The 19782-nt window shown below is 31.0% G+C and overlaps 1 protein-coding gene across 1 annotated transcript; it reads left to right on the plus strand.

The window, feature by feature from the left end:
• Window positions 1–5989: 5989 nt before the first annotated feature.
• LOC111027330 (glucose dehydrogenase [FAD, quinone]) lies at window positions 5990–18425 on the plus strand. Its single transcript, XM_022305687.1, has 6 exons — window positions 5990–6393; window positions 10424–11114; window positions 12871–13203; window positions 14073–14244; window positions 16575–17101; window positions 17324–18425. Exons 2-6 carry the CDS (start codon window positions 10472–10474, stop codon window positions 17563–17565), a joined length of 1917 nt encoding a protein of 638 aa, XP_022161379.1. The 5' UTR covers window positions 5990–6393; window positions 10424–10471; the 3' UTR covers window positions 17566–18425.
• Window positions 18426–19782: the final 1357 nt, after the last annotated feature.

Below are 19782 nucleotides of genomic sequence, written 5' to 3' on the forward strand. Positions count from 1 at the left end.
GATTTATTTGTATTACTAGTTGGCACCTACGTCTAAAATAGAAACTAGAAAACCAATATGATCATAATAATTTGAAATCAGAATTATATTATATTATAATTTATTAATTATTTTTTGAATAACTACATTACCTGGGACTTAAGTAGGCACTTTATGTACCCTTTACCAAGGTACAAATATTTACTCAGATTTATTTTGTATGACGTCTATATTTTTGAAAAATAGGCATAACTTATGCATACTATACTAGTATACTATGTATCTAATTTATGATATTATTTGTATTATTATGTGTTAAAAATTTAAGGGTAGAATATGTGCACAAGCAAGAAATATTGATTATGTAGTATCATATTATCATTATTCTTTACACGGTTCTACTTTTATAATTTTATTTTTTTATTGTCTTATTATTTACATTTTTACATTTGAATGTATATAGTTTAATAACTATTTTAATCGATAGAAATAATAATTGCTCAATTTATTGTACAACGAAAACTACTTATTATTTATATACTAGTTATTTAACGTATAAGTATTAAAATATTGTAAAAGTTCACTAAAATAATATTATTTTACATTTTCGTGAAAAGTGTGAATGTAATAAATTTACAGTATAGATTTTCAATAACTTGAAATGTCCAATAATAAATTACACTTTTCAAAATATAATAAATTCACTGTATTTTTTAAAGAAGTGATTAATATTTTTTTAAATATATACAACTACTTACCTACTACAAATAAATTGATACATTTTAATTTAATTTAATAATTAAGGTTAATGTGAGATTCTGCCCATTTTTTTATCTTGATTTTTAAATGGTAGACTTTGTTGTTAGTTTGTTTTTCTATTGATTTTTTTGTATGGAGTTACAAATGTTGGTTTATAGTGCATGTATTAAATACTTAATATGTAAAATTTATAGAAAGACTATAGTTTGTATTCACCATAAATTAAAAAAATAATAATAACTCAGACATCTTGAATTTAATCGTTTTTTAATATACTACTTTTAATGTCATTATGATACTATAAAATATTTTTAGTTATTAAATTCTAAAGGACAGCAAACATTTTAAATTAAGAATTTAATAAAATGTTTTATAGCTTAATTATAATACTTTAAATATTTCCATGGTATTATAATTTTTTCAATGCGTACATATTTTGACATTATACTTATTAATATTTCTATATTTCTATTATTTTTATTAATACAATTTTTTGTTTTTATTTAACATAATCCTCGGAAACGGTGACCATTGGGACGAATTTACATATTAGGTATATTAATTTTTTTTCAGTAGATTAGCGGCAATGATGATTTTCATAGTAGCGGAGTCTGCGGAGACTGATTCGTCATCATTATTACTATGTAGGTATTTAAATAAGCCGTTATAGTATTTATAAGTTGACCTGAAGTCATTAAAAGAGGATGTCTCATTGAAACCTCGTAACGATTAAAAATTACTATGGAACGAGTACTATTACTATTTTATGTAATTTATAGTTTATATTGTACGACCAAAGTCCTTTTTTAAATAGATAAAATATAAAGTTTGTATTTACATTTGTAACATATAAGTGTGTAATGACAACAATAGTTCAGAAATAGAACAATAGGAAACAGAAAAATCAAATTATATAAAAAAATCAAAATTAGATATCAAAAGGGTGTGAAATTTGGGTACGTATTTATTGTATGGATTTTAGAACACAATGAAAAATTTTGGTATGACGTTCTCTTATAATTTCAAACTTTTGAGTATAAACTACATTTTAATAATTTATTAACCTTACATAAATTTTCTTTTTTGCTAAAATGTAAAATAAAATAGTTAATCATTTTCAAATAAAATCTTTTGAAACCATCATCAAAGTTCTTTTATTTTATGTTGTATAAATTAAAACTAAAAATGATTCAATAATACTGATATTTATAGTTTTGTAAAAATGAGAAAGTTATACACACGGTTTATGTTGTAAAATAATTAGTTGTTTCATATTTAGGTAAAATCTAACAGAGTAGGTATCATAATAACCAGCTCTTAGTGTGCATGGACAACACATATAATATGCAACAATATTCGTAGATAGTTACCTTCAGCATTAAAGACAGAGAACTTCTTAACAAGTTACCTATTATACTGCAATACCTGTAGCTTTACCTGCAGGCTGTAGTTATAACAAACTATACACAATTATTAAAGTAATTGTTTCTAAAATGTGTTAACTGTTAATAGCTTATAATAATACCTAAGTTAAATAATATCAATAGGCATTAATCTCCTAAATGCTGAAATAACCTTATCGTACAATTTCGGTAATTAGGTATAAAAGAAAGCAGATTCATAGATCATATTTTGTATAAACTGCAGGAGTTCTAAATTTATTTAAGATAATTGACTCATACACTATTGGTCACGCAATTATGGCAGCACCTACTTATAATGATTTTTTTCTCGACATCTTTTGTTTTAAAAATAATAACTCGTAATTATTCATGTAACTGTTTATGTTTTGTAACTACTGTCTTATTTTGATTTACTTAATATTACATGATAAGTTAAGTAGTCAAAGTAGGTACATAACAATAAACTAGGCAAATTACATAATTTGGACTAAGTCTTATGAAGTTTCAAGACTGAAATCAGACATTTTATATTTATTTTGTTAAATATAACATTTTATTAAACTAATATAGGTACTTAGTAGTTATCTTATAATCACTTGGTCCACAAAATACTTCAAGGATTTAGGTTAACATATCTTTCAAAAATAAATAAAATATAAACGGGGCACAAATCAATTTTGTTAAGAATAATTACATTGAAATGCGGATAACTATTAATATTGTTGGTTACTTAAGTGTATATTTTTATCAAGTATTTTCTTCAAAGTCAAAACATATGTTTATATAATAGCTTATATCATAATATGATGCATTCTATTCAATATACACTTAATTATAAATATAATCAAAAAATAGTATTTTATATTGGTACAAATCAGAATTATTGAAATCCTTTATTTTTACCAACAATTTATAAGTAATATCATTCAAAAATCAAAACCAACGTAATATTTACATTATCTATTATTTATAATTTAAAAATGCGTTACACTATTTTTAAATATGAGTAAAAAAAAATTGAAAAAATGCTAAATATTAAAATATGCAAGATAGGTTGTATATAATCTATATTATAAAGGTAAATTCATGTAAAGTCCAAACTAACTTATTCTTTATAATTATTGTGTATAAATATAAACTTGTAAGTGGAAATACAAATAATACAATAATGTATTATTTCTGTCATACGTCAGAACCTTTCAACCCAGCAACCTAGATCCCTGAAATGTCCTATCAGCTCTTGATTTATCATTGAAAGCAAACATTAAAAGAAAATCATAAGAAAATGTTAAATACTAACTGTAAGATATAATCTAATGTTATAAACATAAATCGAATGTAAAGTACAATTTTTGTAATATTTATTTAAGTTCAAGGGTGTCGTCAAATGGTCTTTGATGCCGTAGACGTTGTTTTTAAAACAATAATAATAATGTAGTAATATGCAATAGTATATTTTATATCTATAAGTACCCAGTTCTTTAAGATGAATACAAATTTAATTAAAAAATTGTGTTATATTCTCAATGCTGCCTGCAGCTATCGTGTAGGTTAGGATTAGGATTATCAAAGATTAATATTGAATATAATATTTATATTTATATATTATAATATTCTATAATTGGAGACTGTCAAATCTAATTCGATAAAGTATATGGAGTTACCTATGTGATACAGCAAAATAATACGATGAAACATATTTTAATATATAAACCATTAACATAAGGATAGAAAAGTTTAATATTTTGAACATTTAAAACATAAAAAATAAATAGACTAACCATTTCGGGTTTTTTCAATGGGGAATTTAAAATCGTGAGAAATAAAATTGGATAGGTATCTGCGCTAAATAGATAGGACAACTATGACTTGTTTGTTTGTTTTTTTAATGACTTCGGTTTGTGGCATTAGAATAATATGTAGATTGTAGGTACCTGAGAGGTGTCGATCAAAATTGCGTCATCGATCTCCACGGCCCACGATGGATCGAAAATTCGATGCTTATAGTTTGGGTTTTCGAAATGTAGTCGTGACACTCTATTTATCTTTTATGTATGGGATACAAATATTATTACATTATAGCCGTACATATAGTATCTGAAACGTGTCATACTCAGTCGTGTTATCGAACAATTTACGTATTAAAGCCCTCGCCTCACAAAGACAAGCTAATTACTCTTTGTTTTACAGTATTAAATATCGGACCATTATACCATACTATATACGAGGCCAGAGGCTTAATGATTTTGGTTTTTTGTTTAATAAGACTATGTCGTTTCGATTATTCATAACGTATATAATAGTGTTTGTAAAATCACATATGAACCATATTGTCTTGCAGCATTTTGTTCAATATTCATAATATTACATAATATGAGTATTGTTATCACCGATTTGTTTATAGGGTCTAAAATGATTGTTTTGCAAGTAGAAGTAATGATATTTTTGGCAGAGGCCTGAATGTTGAATTAAATAAAAAGCGACTAAACTCTTAAAAAAAACCAATCAATTATTGTTTAATTTTCAATGCAACGAATGAGTTACAAATTATAACATTACAATTTAAAAATGTACACCATTTAAACTTTTAGTAATACAAACCTAAACATAACCAGAATTTATATATAATTGGATGGAGAAATAAAAGGTTGCTTTCCATAATTCAGTTTCTCCAACTAGTAATAATTTATGTTAATAAACAAGAAATTCACATATAAAGTGTAATTATTCTTGCTAGTTTTTAAAATATGCTTATTAAATTAAGCATATCATATTGGCGATTATAACTAAAAAATTATGGAACTTTTATGAATATTTATAAATAATACATTGTTCTAAATTTGTTGTAAGTCACAAATTAATTTAACCATGTTTTTTTCATATTTTACTACGATTAGGTTGAAAGTGTTTACAATTTTTTAACGATTATTTTCTTCACAAATATTTCTTAACCAAGATATTACAGCACACTTTGTGTAACCGAAATGTTTGTGCCCGTTCGAGTGCTGCATAACATGAAATATTCAATATTCAAGTAATTAAATGTCTAAAAATCTTGTTCCTCGATTATTTTAACGCGCCCGGGGCGACTAACCCTCCTGCAGCACGCCCATAGAAGCTGCGTCATAAGCAGCGTTATCAAACAATGATGCACGTATCATGGACCTAATTGATTTACAGACAGTGTTTGGTATTTCGATTTGCCATCGATTCGTCACGCTCGGTTAAAAATGTGGTGCATTATTATAGTGTATAGTACGTCGCATTCGTCTGTTTACAATTGCAAACGGTCTCGTTGAATAACACACGAGGCGAATTAACGCTATGGGTAATAATACCATTAAAATAGGTGTCGAGGCATCGACTCTATTGTCTGAAAAACACAATTATTTGCAACACATCAACCTAATAATGTGAGTAGTAATTGCAACGATTTATTAAGATATAAAAGTAGGTGTACAGCGTATTAATTTATCTCAATTTGCGGTAATGACTGGTACGAATGCGTGATAATGTACATAATAATATCTAATAATCACAGTACTAATTAAGGTTTACTTTCGGTTTTTTTTTTTTTTAATTCTGCAATGTATCGCAGTAATAATATATTCTGCGATTAAATCCAAACACATCTATTATGCAGTCGTATACAATAATAAATACATCATCGATGCGTAATGTGCGTACGCGCCTATAACAATATTATGACGACGTGGTCGTTGGTCGCGCGCGGTGGTTACTTTCACTGCATGCACTCGACTGGGCCGGCAGTGGGGAGGGGCATCTACGGCGCTGCGACAGCCAAAGGGAAGAGGAAATGATTGCGGACGGACATGGCATCGCCACAGCCGACCGATAAACTCGCGTTCAAACGTCGGCGTGCGGCCACTGAAAAACGGTCGGCCGGTACTTGTCGGCTCTTGTTCGGATTTGTCGCTTGCGCACACCTCGGTCTCGGTATTTTTCGTCTTTACAGTTTCGAAATCAATCCGCCACTCTCCGATCCCGGACGAGTTTATCGAGAACTCCCGTCAAGTGGCTCAAAGTCTACAACGAATTTGGTTTTTAGCAGTTTTCACGTATTTCGTATCGTCCGTTGCTGCAGTGCGCCGCCTCTCGTCGAAGTCGGTAAATAACACAAAACCGTCGTTCGTCGTAATATAATACACCCGCCGCCGACGACGTACCTGCAAGTGTGCAACGAACGATACATAGGTAGCTGTTCGCTACCGCAACAGGACGTCCGCAGCAGGTAAATCATCAATATAACATATTATGTTGTAAGTTATTATATCTAACAATATTCGTGTACTCCACACCGGCATACCTTCGCGCGTATTGTATTATATTATGCGTGTGTGCGCGTGTGTGTTCATGTCATATAGTCGTGTTATAGAACTCGAGGGTCTTTATTGAACGCCTATCCGATTTTTATTTACGACCGTTTGGACGCAGTACGTGTTTGTAGGCCGAACCGAGAGACCCATCGATCGATTTATCTTGCACATCTCGTGCGTTTCGAATGCGATGGCGATTAGATACACCACACCGAGATGGTCGTCGAGAAAATAATGTAACATTGTGCCCACCGCCACTACCTGCTACAACGCATACCAGTAACCTGTGTTATAACATAATATTGCGATACCGTAAGAGTATAATATATAACGCGCTTTACCTTCCGGTCGTAGTGTTACTATACTCGATGGGATTTAATGTAATGTCCGAAGATATAAGATACATATAATATAATAATAATAATAATAATAATATTATAGGTGTATCATATTGGAACACGAGAACGAAAGTGGAATATTAACGACCGCAACCGGTTTACATGGTGCTGCACGTGTTCGTGCGATATCACGGTGATTTCAAATAACGTAGGTTTTGGCGTCGTAGGAATTGCTCACTTCCGGTTACCATCGCAGTTTTCTTCTTTAAGATAAGGCGTTTTCGATAGTTGTGCTAAAACGTGTATTAAAGTTGCGTAATCGAATTATCCTCGTGCATTGAACATTGTTTGGTGAAAAGTATTCGGCCGTCTGGCAATAACGACGAAATGTCATACAGGCACGTCATTTCGTTTGATCCGGTAAAACAAGAATAATTATTATTATAGAATACATATTTTCGTTTCGATAACTAATTATTATCATTGTTTAAAACAAATTCGCGTGTACGTCACCGAGATAACGCAACGAGACGGCCGCAAAGACATCGTGGTGTAGCAATAGCTACAGTTATGTCGTCAGTTTGTATATATGTATCTAAACGCTGTACCTAGTAAAGACAAAAATACCAAGTTGTATAAGGCTTTCACCAATAATAATCGGGTTATCATTAAATATTTGCTGTTCGTATGTAACTCCAGTCTTGTCGTATTGTCACGTACGCCAATAAATTGACTTAAATGGTGCCAACCGTTTGAACTTGTGACCATGAAATGTATACACCACCATAAGAACTATAGCATATGATCAACTTAATTATGTGTATATTGTTCTAGAACACAATTATTCGGGAGCTTATCGTACGTCAACGAGACTGGTTTAACAGTTTTTTAGGTTTTCCGACATATTATGAGTATACTAATTTTAGTGCACTATGCAATATTACTGCATTAATCACGGTTCATAAGTAATAATAATAAAAAAAAAAATTAAATACTTATCTTTCTACTAAATTACTAAAACAAGTGTCTGGTACCTAATTATACCCTATGATAATGACTACAATAAATTAATGCGAATATTATGTCACATATTTTTTTTTACTTAATTAAAAAGTGTTATGTATGCTTTGTGCTTTAGGGGAAACGAGAGAGTGGCCTTGGCCTTACTTAAGGAGAGGGAACGTTTATGTCATAAAATGACACCATTTTGTGTCCACGCTCATTGCAAAATAGTGTAAAAATAAAACAGTCACGTGCATGTGGTTAATTATTTTTTTCATTATTATTTAACAAATAATAACATTTTTAAAATGGACTAAAAAATATTTCAGTTATGCCTGACGGACTCGTGTATATTCATATATAATTAAATATACTAGGTTCCTGCATAAGCTTAATTGTTGTTGTGAAATAAATCTGAACAACATAGAGTATAATTTATTATAAAAACTGAAATTTAAACAAAATAACAGCCTATATTTTATGTCCATATTTTATAGTGTAGGTACAAGCTTTCTAACAAAAAAATAATAATTTACGTAAAATAAATATTGAAAAAAAAATAGGCACCTATGAATATAAACCGCCTATTAGCTTAGAACATATGATTACGTAGGTACATATTATAAAAAAACCATATTATAGATGACAGGTTACAGCTCATAATAATAATTACAACTTGATATTGGATACCTATGGGTACTATGTTAAAAGGTTGAGTATGTTACACCATTATTAAACGCGTCATGCATAATGAAAACGCGATGATTTTCGTTGAATAAATACATCTGTCATTCACGAACAACAAGCACGCATATAATATATATATTTAAAATAGTAAAAATTTCATTTCATAGTGTCACAGACTTATTTCGTGACTGTAACTGCTCGTACGATTATATATAATATATATATAAATATATATAATATTAATACATATATATCAGTTCAAGTTCGGCTATATAATAATATTATCATTAAATTTAGTAAATATTAATAAAAACTGAAAGTGTTGACCATGAACTCTGTATAAGCCACCGCATTAAGTAAATATTGTTTCACGAATCGTGTCATTCAGTAAATTTCTCTTTCACTATATTATAATGCATCTAGATAAAAGTGTTAATAATTAATTACTTATCGTTATAAAGCTTTTCAATAGCCAATTTGATTTGTCTCTGGGCGCAGTCATTATTATCATCCAATATTATGACAATTTAGTCGTGCCAATGTCTTGGGTAGGTAGGTAGTTATTAATAATATTTAGTTGCCGAGAGGTATGCTTCCGATAGAAGTATAATCAAGAAATCCGAATAATCAACCTGTTATATATTCTAACCCAACCAAAACGTTTTGTAAAAACCAGACTCCACTTGAAATTATTCATCACGCACCGGAACTACATTATAGAATCTTCTAGTTGAATTCCTACATTCCAACACTTTTTTTTTTTAATAGTCTAGACCCACATATCGTAACATCAATGCTGTAGAAATATTTTCCTGTATATGTATTGTTTTAAGTGGCATGCAGTATAGAAAATACCAAATTTGGGTACCACTGCTAAGTGAATATTCAATCCTCAATCTTTCGTCGAATGCTAAAGTACATAATATACATGTTACAACTATGCAGGGCTACAACGTATATCACATTTTTTTAATAGTTCTTACCTATATAATGTTCTTAATGTCACCTAAATTGTTTACATTTTATTGAAATAGTCAAGTAAATAATACAAATTGGATTATTAAGAATAGTTATATTAAAGTAAAATTATTGATAGCAAAGCAAACATTTCATTTTAATAACTCATATTTTTTTAAAACTTTATTTAAAAAATAAATGTAACTTATCTTTGTTTCTGTTTATGAGTTATATAATTTAGCTTAAAAATATAATTAATTAATACAAATAGTATAGATCTTTCTTGATATAACTAGAAGTTTAAGTTAAGCAACATCAATTATTTTTAACTCTGCTTCCCATCCGGAACATATACATTTATACTTCATAAATTAAAGAGAGTATTTAGAATAATTTTAGATTTAATATAACATTAGCTATTATTACGCAACTAAAAAGAAAAACCTCTTCTTTGAATTTAAAACTTTCCTATTTTTATGTAGATTTTTAAATTTACTGGCTTTGAAGAAACTTCTTCTGATATAATTCTAAATTATAACATACAATATTAACATTGCGTCTTTTTAAATAATATGACGAGTTGAATTAACTTAATATAAATTGATAACTGTTCAAGTATATCTATATATAGTTGTGAAACCGATGCCCACTTTGGTAACAAATTGAGTTTTGACTGTTAACAATAAAAACTACTTTTATCTTCCAAATTATACCAAACGTAAGACTCTACCACGGTTATTGTAATATAGCATAATAGTATTCATTTATTGTGAATGAACTACCTATAATTATTGTACATAGTACAACATAACATAACATAGTCCATTATAGGATGTACCTTTACTCTGTATTATATTATGTATTGTATCTGTATATTATGTCATTGTCGGGTAATTCACGGTGTACTCTGTTAAGATACACAATAATATTTAAAATTCCTAATTCATATGTTTGTTTGCAGGTTTACTTATCATATGGTTAAGGATAGAATGTGACGCCTAGACTCAAAATGGTGCACGCAGGCACGGTGCTCATAAGTGCCGTCAAGTTGGCAACCAAGGTGGCCGGTGGTGGAAAATTACTATTTTTGCCTACGTTCTTGGCCGCTTTAGCATATTACAATTATGACCTGTACGACCCAGAGAACCGTCTGGTGAACGAGAAGAACCTGAGATCCGAGTATGATTTCATAGTGGTGGGCGGTGGTTCGGCGGGCGCCGTGGTTGCCAACCGTCTGTCCGCAAACCCGGAATGGAACGTCCTGTTGCTGGAGGCTGGAGGACACGAGTCCGAGATAACAGACGTGCCAGCCATATCGCTGTACTTACATGGCAGCAAGTACGACTGGAAGTATAAGACACAGCCGGAAAGCTCTGCGTGCCAGGCGATGAAGGGCAGTCGGTGCTGTTGGACTCGGGGTAAGGTGATCGGTGGCTCTAGCGTGCTGAACACCATGCTGTACGTGCGGGGCAACAAGCGGGACTACGACAACTGGGAGAGCATGGGCAATCCCGGCTGGGGGTTCGAGGACGTGCTCCCGTACTTCAAAAAATCGCAGGATCAACGAAATCCGTACCTGGCCAAGAACACCAGATATCATTCTACTGGCGGATATCTGACCGTCCAAGACTCGCCGTGGAACACGCCTTTGGGTAAATCCAGATCTCAGACTATAAACTGTCCGGCGAAAGAATACGCCTCAGCCCGACGAAAACGTTTTTCCGAGCATTGTCACTCGGAAACCGGCTTCAGTTGAACCGGTTGCAGTGTGTAAAGATATGGAGATTGACGTATTCTCTCGGTGGACAGAGTGTAGTTACTTATAATGCGTTTTGGTGCACAAAAATAAACCATTGTTACGTGTGTTGAATCATACACAGTTACTTGGTGAAACAATGTTGGTATTCTTCTGACAGGCAGGCAGACGAGTGGATGGCAATTTGATATTTACGTGAACAGTTGAGAAATTCGAAAAGTGGGCGGGTTTTTTTTCTTCTTAATAATATTCCATGCCACAATACTCGTCCTTGGATCTGATGCATCGCCTTATAAAAGAGACGCTCTTATAACCGAATACAGCGTTAATATGTCATATTATTGTATCGGTAATATTGGTTACACGGCCAATGACAAACCTAATAGTGCAACGACGCGTGTGAAGCATTAACAATTAATTTTTATATTGTGTTAACTACAGTTAATTAACTAAACAATATTATTAATAATAGATGATATTATGATACAACGGAGCTTGTTATATTGGGGCTAAGAACAATAAAAAACATAATAAAGTAATAATTCAACACTAGTCACTACTTATGCAAGCTAAATGTAGCTGCTGTATCGCTTATATCATAACTAGATACTTTTTACCACAAACAAAAAGTAACTAGGTATTAGAATTGATTATTGAATTATTGTTTTGTGAAATAAGCTCTTATAATGCAAGTAACTAACTTGACAAAGTTACTTTATTTCTAAATTTAAAAACGGTAATTTATTTTATAGTTATTTTTTATCGAAACATGTTACCCCTTGAATATGAATAAATTACCCTAGTCTCTTTTCTATTTGGAATCGAATTTGTTTTTAGTTTCATGATAAAGAAGTCATTACCATGATTTTATCGATTGAATAAATTATTTTTTTAAATATGCTATTAACAGTATTTTATTTTATTGATATTTAACTCCGGTGTTGAACAGATTAATATACATTAGCTGGTATGGGGTATCGAAATTAATAACAACATGTGATTATTTTTTGATAAAAATAATTTATGCACATAAAAATCGAATTATTATTAGGATTGTAACAGTTGACACGTAATATCGTTGTGTGTTAATATGTATAATATATATGTGAAAAACAGAGATCGATATTAAAATGTTATTGGTAGGAGTGATTTAATCAAATGACTTGCAGCTCAAACCCGTTTATCGTACCTACCTAGTAGTCTGATACAATTATTATGTATCGGGTTCGTTTTGAACGTTGTTTCATGGAGCCGCGCCACTGTTGTCGGCACTCCGAAAATGGCTTACGGGACTTGCGTAATATTCCCGAGACTTCGGCGTGCTACAACAGTATACATAATACTAGTATTGCAATGCATACAAATTTTGCCATGCTAAGATTATGGGTTAAGTGGTGGATTTGAGGGAGGGGTGCTGGTCCACAAATGTATAATCGAGTTTTCTATGATGGCTTTGGTAGAAAAGTTTGAATGCACTCGTGTATCATCAAATATTATAAGCTTCCAGAAATCGTATCGAATTATTATCGCACTTATAAATTGGTCGCCAAATATCGAATTACCTTATAATGACGACTTCACCGCCTATCTGCTTACTGCCGTTACTGGTCTTTACTGTTTTCTGAGTCTAATAATATTGGTTTTTGATGCAGGCGTCGCTTTCTTGCAAGCCGGCGAAGAAATGGGTTACGAGATACGTGACATCAACAGTGAAATTCAGACCGGATACGGACTGTACCAGTTCACGATGCGTCGGGGTTACCGGTGCAGTTCGTCGAAGGCGTTTTTGCAACCAGTGAGGCTGCGCAGGAATCTGCACGTGGCCCTGTGGTCACACGTGACCAAAATTCTCATCGACCCCGACAGCAAACGGGCTTATGGCGTGGAGTTTGAACGGGACGGCCGAAAACGGGTTGCGCTGGCCAAAAGAGAAGTCGTGCTGTCCGCGGGCGCCATCAACAGTCCTCAATTGCTTATGCTCTCGGGTGAGGATTCGTGGTTATATCATCATTTCATCACATTATAATATCATCTGCCATTTTATAATCGTAACGTAATACCTACTCTGAAAGAAACGACTGAAATTTTAAGTGCATCTAAAACGAAAAGCAAATAATGGGACTATAATTATAAAAGAAAAATTGAAAATATTATAAAAATATTTGAATATCTAATATGAAACAAATCTAACAAAAAAACATATTTTAATTGGTTACACATTTTACAATAGAATATACGCTTTTACTTAAAACACATATCAGTAAAATCCTTATCAACTTATTATTTTTTTTATTAATAATATTGTGATGAAAAGTTAATGTGAAATTTCGTCTCAGCTAATATAATATGTATATAATACCATTGATTTTATTATATAAATATATTACATAGAATTAAAATATTATATCACAATGTTAAATTCAAAATCCAAATAACCATAATGTCGAAAGATTTTAATTTTGAATGAATCAAAAAATCGTATGAAAAAGCAAAATTACATTAAACATACAATTATGAAAACATTTTGATTCTTATTAACATTAAACATTTAAATTTTACATATTTACTGATATTTGAAGTTGTGCAATTTTGCGTGTGCGTGTACGTTACAAGATGCATAATATATAATAATATTAGGTATGCACGATAATATGTGGTCGGTTTTTTTTTTTGTGTCTACGTGAGTAGATACGCGTACGCGAGCAAGGGGATCCGCGTATAGATTTAACCACTCGGTGAAAGCAACAGTTTTGTAATCCGGCTTCTGATGACGATTCGCTCGCAGACCGTATACACCGTATATGCAATTAAAATGATTATGCCACTTGTTTTTTTTTTTTTTTTAACATTCTAGGCGTTGGACCGGAAGAACATCTAAGAAGTATCAATATACCGGTAATTCATCATTCACCGGGCGTCGGTGAAAACCTTATGGACCATGTGGCCGTTGGCGGCCTGGTCTTCCCCATCGACTATCCAGTTAGCTTGGTCATGAATCGTGTAGTCAATATACCCGCAGCATTAAGGTAAAATAAAAACATTCTTTCAATCTAGAACTAAAACGTATGTTAGTAAGACACTGCTGTGGAGCACTCGGTCCCTCGAAACGCCTCGTTACACCATTTTAAAAATTAATCTCACTTTGAAAAACAATTTTACAGACTAAACTGTACAGTGTAATTACATTAATGAGAGACACATCTAACGATGACGTAAGTTATAACTATTATGTTACATAAATGTATGTAATATAAAAAGATAAGTATAGGTACCTACCGAATACTAAGCAGAGGTTATAGGATTCGGGTGGGTGTTGGAAGAAGTTGTTCATTTAACTCATTATACTAACGATTCGTCATAGTCTATAGGTATATAAAGGTTTACATTTTTGAAACCCAATTTTGAAAAACTTGAAAACTTGATTTTTTTTTAATTAAAAAACTATTTAAGCATTAAAAGTTAATATATTAAAATATTTTTGAAATACCGGAGCAAATCTTATTATACAATTAAAATGCATAGGTAGGTATGTATAAATATGATTAAATATAAATAAATAATTACGCATACAGTTTCATTGAGAATCCTAGATGCTTGGTGTTACCAAAACTTTTACTCACCTTACGACTTTATGCAATTTTCTAGAAAAATTAAAAATGTATCATATTATGTAAAAATTTCAGTCTGTATGTGTGATTTGTGGAGCTTAATTACTAATACCTTATAAACCGTCCTTGTAACACCAATTTATTGATCGTTTTTTGAATCCTCTCATCCATTCAGGTAGAATCTAAATGTGGTGGGGCTCATACACGAAATATCGAAATCGCTATGACATGTTATTTGTAATATTATACGTAAAAATATCGACATTTGCATTTGATTTTCAAAAATACAACAATAATATTATAGGTGTGATATCAAAACAAATTTCAGTCGTTGAATATAATCATTAAGACCTAAATAGATGACAAAAAAGGGGGACAACGTAAACTATACCATAATAATATACAACTACTGTACCAAGTTTTTAAATTACAATCTGTCTTCTGCCACGTATGACGTCGGTGTTAAATATTACCATTACAATTAAACAGGCACGTAAATGGATGCTTATTTGGGGGGGGGGCGATCAGTGGCAAAGCCAGGGGGTTTTAGGAGTTCGCCCCCCTACTTTTCCTAAAAAAAAGGGGATATTGATAACTAGAGCCAACATTATTAATAAAATGAAAATAGTATCATTTTATAGTCATTATTATAAGTACTTGGTTTAATTATAATTGTGAAGCTTAATATTTAATTTAGTAAAGGCCACATAAAAAAAAAAAATAGTTACATGGTTACAGGTATATAATATAAAAAAAAATATAAATACAATTTTTATATTTAAAAATTAATGATATTTATAATATTAGGTCAGTATTTCTTTTTTTTATAGAAGCAAATTGTTTAATTATATCATTAACTGATATATCTATATATTAAAATTAACAATTTGCAATTTTCCAATTATCTGCAACTATTTAACATGTTTTTAAAAATATCAACTGTAAGCTGATTAGGTACTGATGAGATAAAAAAAAAAATGATAATACCATAGAGTAATAATGTAGTACTATGGATAAAACGAATTCACCGGGCGCGACGCGTGACATTCGGGTATTGAATATAAAAACGGTTTTTATCGTAATTATGGAATCGGTTACCGTATTTTGAATAGAGTGACCAATGACCATAAATAAAAGATCGATATAGTGACGCACGCAAGAACAATAATATTTTAGTATAATAATATTATTTGTAATCTATTGATGCACAGCACTACGGACTACGGTAGGTGGAGAAATATGGTCAGCGGCGGCCGGTGGTTTAAAGGTTCGTGTGGAATGTTCACAAACTAAAATTTACGTACCTAATTTTATTCAAGCCGTTTTCTGTTTATTATATACCTACTATTATACTATTGTCTATTAATTTTAATTAGTATATTACTATTATAGTAATACTATAATACTATAATACTATTATATTGTTTAATTTAGATGTTATATTTAATATTTTTTTTTTTTTTCGTTAATTATTAATTACTATATTACGGCCTTTGGGGGTGATCGCTCCTACCGCCCCCCTAAATTACGTGCCTGCAATTAAATGACGTTTCGTTAAAATGTGTATTCAAAAGGTATACACCAATCTTATAACTTATAAACTTAAAATAAATTTTTTTAAACTACTAATCATTCCAAAAGTTTTGACCTACATACAATTTTTATGATAATTTAAACATATAGTTACTCAAAATTCAGTTTTTTTATTTTATTAAGTTCATGTATTAATATCACAACTTCTGCTGTAGGTATGCCGTGCTGGGTGAAGGACCACTGACGTCTTCCATAGGATTGGAGACTGTGGCATTCATCACTACCAAATACGGTAATCAGTCGGACGACTGGCCTGACATCGAGTTCATGCTGACGTCTACGTCGACCAACTCGGACGGCGGAACGGCGGCTCGGAAGGCGCACTGTCTGCGCGACGATTTCTACAACGAGCTACTGGGAGACCTCAACAACAAGGACGTGTTCGGCGTGTTTCCGATGCTGTTGCGGCCCAAGAGCAGGGGTCGCATCCTGCTCCGAAGCAACAACCCTCACCAGTACCCGCTTTTGTACCACAACTATTTCTCACACCCCGAAGATCTGAGGGTGCTGCGAGAGGGCGTCAAGGCAGCGGTGGCGGTGGGTGAAACGACTGCCATGAAACGATTCGGCGCTCGATTCCACGCCAGACCCGTGCCCGGTTGCAAGACCCTCGAGCTGTTCACCGACGAGTATTGGGAGTGCGTGATACGTCAGTATACCATGACTATCTACCACATGTCTGGTAAGCACGTCCCGACAACCGGTGCCACAATATATTTAATTTTTTTTACCACTAGAAATGTTAAATGGCGCCAAGATTTTTAAACAAATTTTCGAATACAGACGATATTTATTTATATACATTATATACGTTATATTATTTTAGCAGTATATCATAATTAATCGATTCAATATCATTATCATATTATATATTTGCGTATCTAATCATATATGCGTTTTTCAGGGACATCTAAAATGGGACCGCCTACCGATCCTTTAGCAGTAGTCGATCCCAAGCTCAGAGTGTATGGAATTCAGGGCTTGAGAGTGATTGACGCCAGCATTATGCCTCAGATCACCAATGGTAACATCAATGCTCCGACAATAATGATTGGTGAGAAAGGTTCTGACATGATAATCAATTATTGGCATGGCGTTGACACGAGAAGGAGAAGGCGTAGAAGTGCCAATATTACTATTAGTTAGCCAATATTACCATCTGCAGCCTATTAGGTTAAGCCCTCGATCATCTCAATACTTATGTAAAGTTGTGTTGCTCAATTTTTATAAAAATGTATAGGTATGTAATTATAAGATCAAACGACTATTATGATTATTGATTATACTATTTTTATGGATAACTTCTTCTATACATCTTTAAAATTACATTTATGGTTTACGACTTATTAAAAACATTTTGTAATAAAATGTTGAATTACTTGTAAAACTTATCAAAACTAATTGTACGTTATTATTCACTCTAGTCTGGATATACATATTAGTATTATTATTATTACTATTTTATTTCTTATTGTTTTACAATACTTAATTGTGAATCACTTTTATATTTCTGTTGTATACTTACGCATTGTTTCAAAATTGATTGAATCATTTATACTCTAATTCCATTGTATTTGTTTTATGTATAACTATAGTACCTAGTATTTGTAAACTAACACTGTAAATCAAAATATTATGAACATGACTTGAGTAAACTACATTTAATAAGACCATTGGATGTCTACTTATAACAGAAAAATGTATTTGTATAATTATTTGAAATGTATTGGGTATTATGACTTTTTAAGATTGAATTTATCTACAATGGTACATTGTCCGATTGTCGCATCACATTTGTTTTAGCTACTTAGATAACAATATTTTAAAATATAGTAATATCATTAAAGTTATTCATAAAGCACAATATTCTATCTTTATTGCGTTTGCCATTGAGTATAGATTGTTAACTATACTCAATGGTTATATTTAATATCAGATTTTACTGTGAGTTAAACATTGATGTAGAGTGATAAAAATTTAATTTAATACAGAACTTAAATTTTAATTTCAAGCGTAATAATATATTTTATTAATAATTTAATGTTCATATTTTATAACTATGGGACTTTCTAATGAAAATATAATAACATGTTATCATGGATTTTGCCTTATACTTTTTTAGTATAAGGTTATATATATATTGTATATAAATTATGTTATAAATGACAGGTGACAGGTTATGATAGTTCATAATAATAATAATAATTGTGTAGTGGTTATCGAATACCTATTACCTATCCATGACATATTGGTACCAATCGGTTATAAAAATAAATCAAATAATAAGTAAAGTAATGAATATAATTAATTATAAAAAACTAAAAAGCTTATAATACAAAAATTCAACTATTTATTAATTGCAAAAAGAAGTACAAAAATATGTATTTCTGTTTTTGTTAATATGAAAATTAACTTTTGTGGGATGGACTCGAACGGTTCGTTTTCAAGGCGTTACAAATAGGCAATTTATGTATACATTGAATTGAATTGAATTAATTCAAACAGTTGAACCTACTTATTGTATATTTTATTCATATCAAGTTAAATATTTGAAATCAACTAAATACCTATGCATGTTGTATGTATTTTACTCAACATTTTTTTTAAATCACTAACTTTATTAATAGATAATAATTATCAAACGTATACACGATAATATTATTATTTTATAAATAATAAAATTCAATTTTATAAACAATAATAACAATTCGGTCTGACACTTAGAACTAAGAATTTAACATTTTTAATACAGCCCAAAATTACTACAAATAAGGTACCAATTAGTTGTAACAAAAATTAAAAATTAGGTGCAAGTTAAAATATTTTACAAAATATAAAATTTAATATAACAGACTTAATTATTTGAGCTATTAACCTACCCCAGACAAAGTGTTATAATTTGTCAAAATAGACATTCTATCTAGTTGAAAAAGGTGCTTATAGCCAATAATTTTGTCTGCACTCCAATATTCAAATAGACTCCACAACATTCCTACATTAATTTATTTTAAATATGTTCACACATTAAAAACGAGTAAGCAAGCAAGTAAAAAAACATAAAAATTCAAATTGATTATATTCCATTATATTATTAATCGTTATATTATGAAGAACACGCACAATACGTATTCATACCAATATTACCAATATTAAGTTGATCATATTTGACACAATGGCACCATCGAACAATTGTCAAGTTTGGCACTCCAGGATATTTACTAGATAACATGCTAAATTGTCTGTACGTTAATCCAGCCCAGGCCATTCTTAGTTCCTTGCAAGACTCTCGTGGCAAATTCAAGCTACAGTTTCCGGAATAAACTTAAGGTCAACACACACTGCAGTGGTGGCGATAAAATTCTT

This window comes from Myzus persicae, unplaced genomic scaffold (genome assembly GCF_001856785.1).
Source record: "Myzus persicae strain clone G006 unplaced genomic scaffold, MPER_G0061.0, whole genome shotgun sequence".
Taxonomy (NCBI): domain Eukaryota; kingdom Metazoa; phylum Arthropoda; class Insecta; order Hemiptera; family Aphididae; genus Myzus; species Myzus persicae.

Coding starts and splice junctions, on each gene's coding strand:
- LOC111027330 (XM_022305687.1), top strand. CDS start 10,472: ATGGTGCACGCAGGCACGGTGCTCATAAGTGCCGTCAAGTTGGCAACC. Junction 11,115..12,870: donor GCCGTGGAACACGCCTTTGG/GTAAATCCAGAT, acceptor TTTTTGATGCAG/GCGTCGCTTTCTTGCAAGCC. Junction 17,102..17,323: donor GACTATCTACCACATGTCTG/GTAAGCACGTCC, acceptor TGCGTTTTTCAG/GGACATCTAAAATGGGACCG.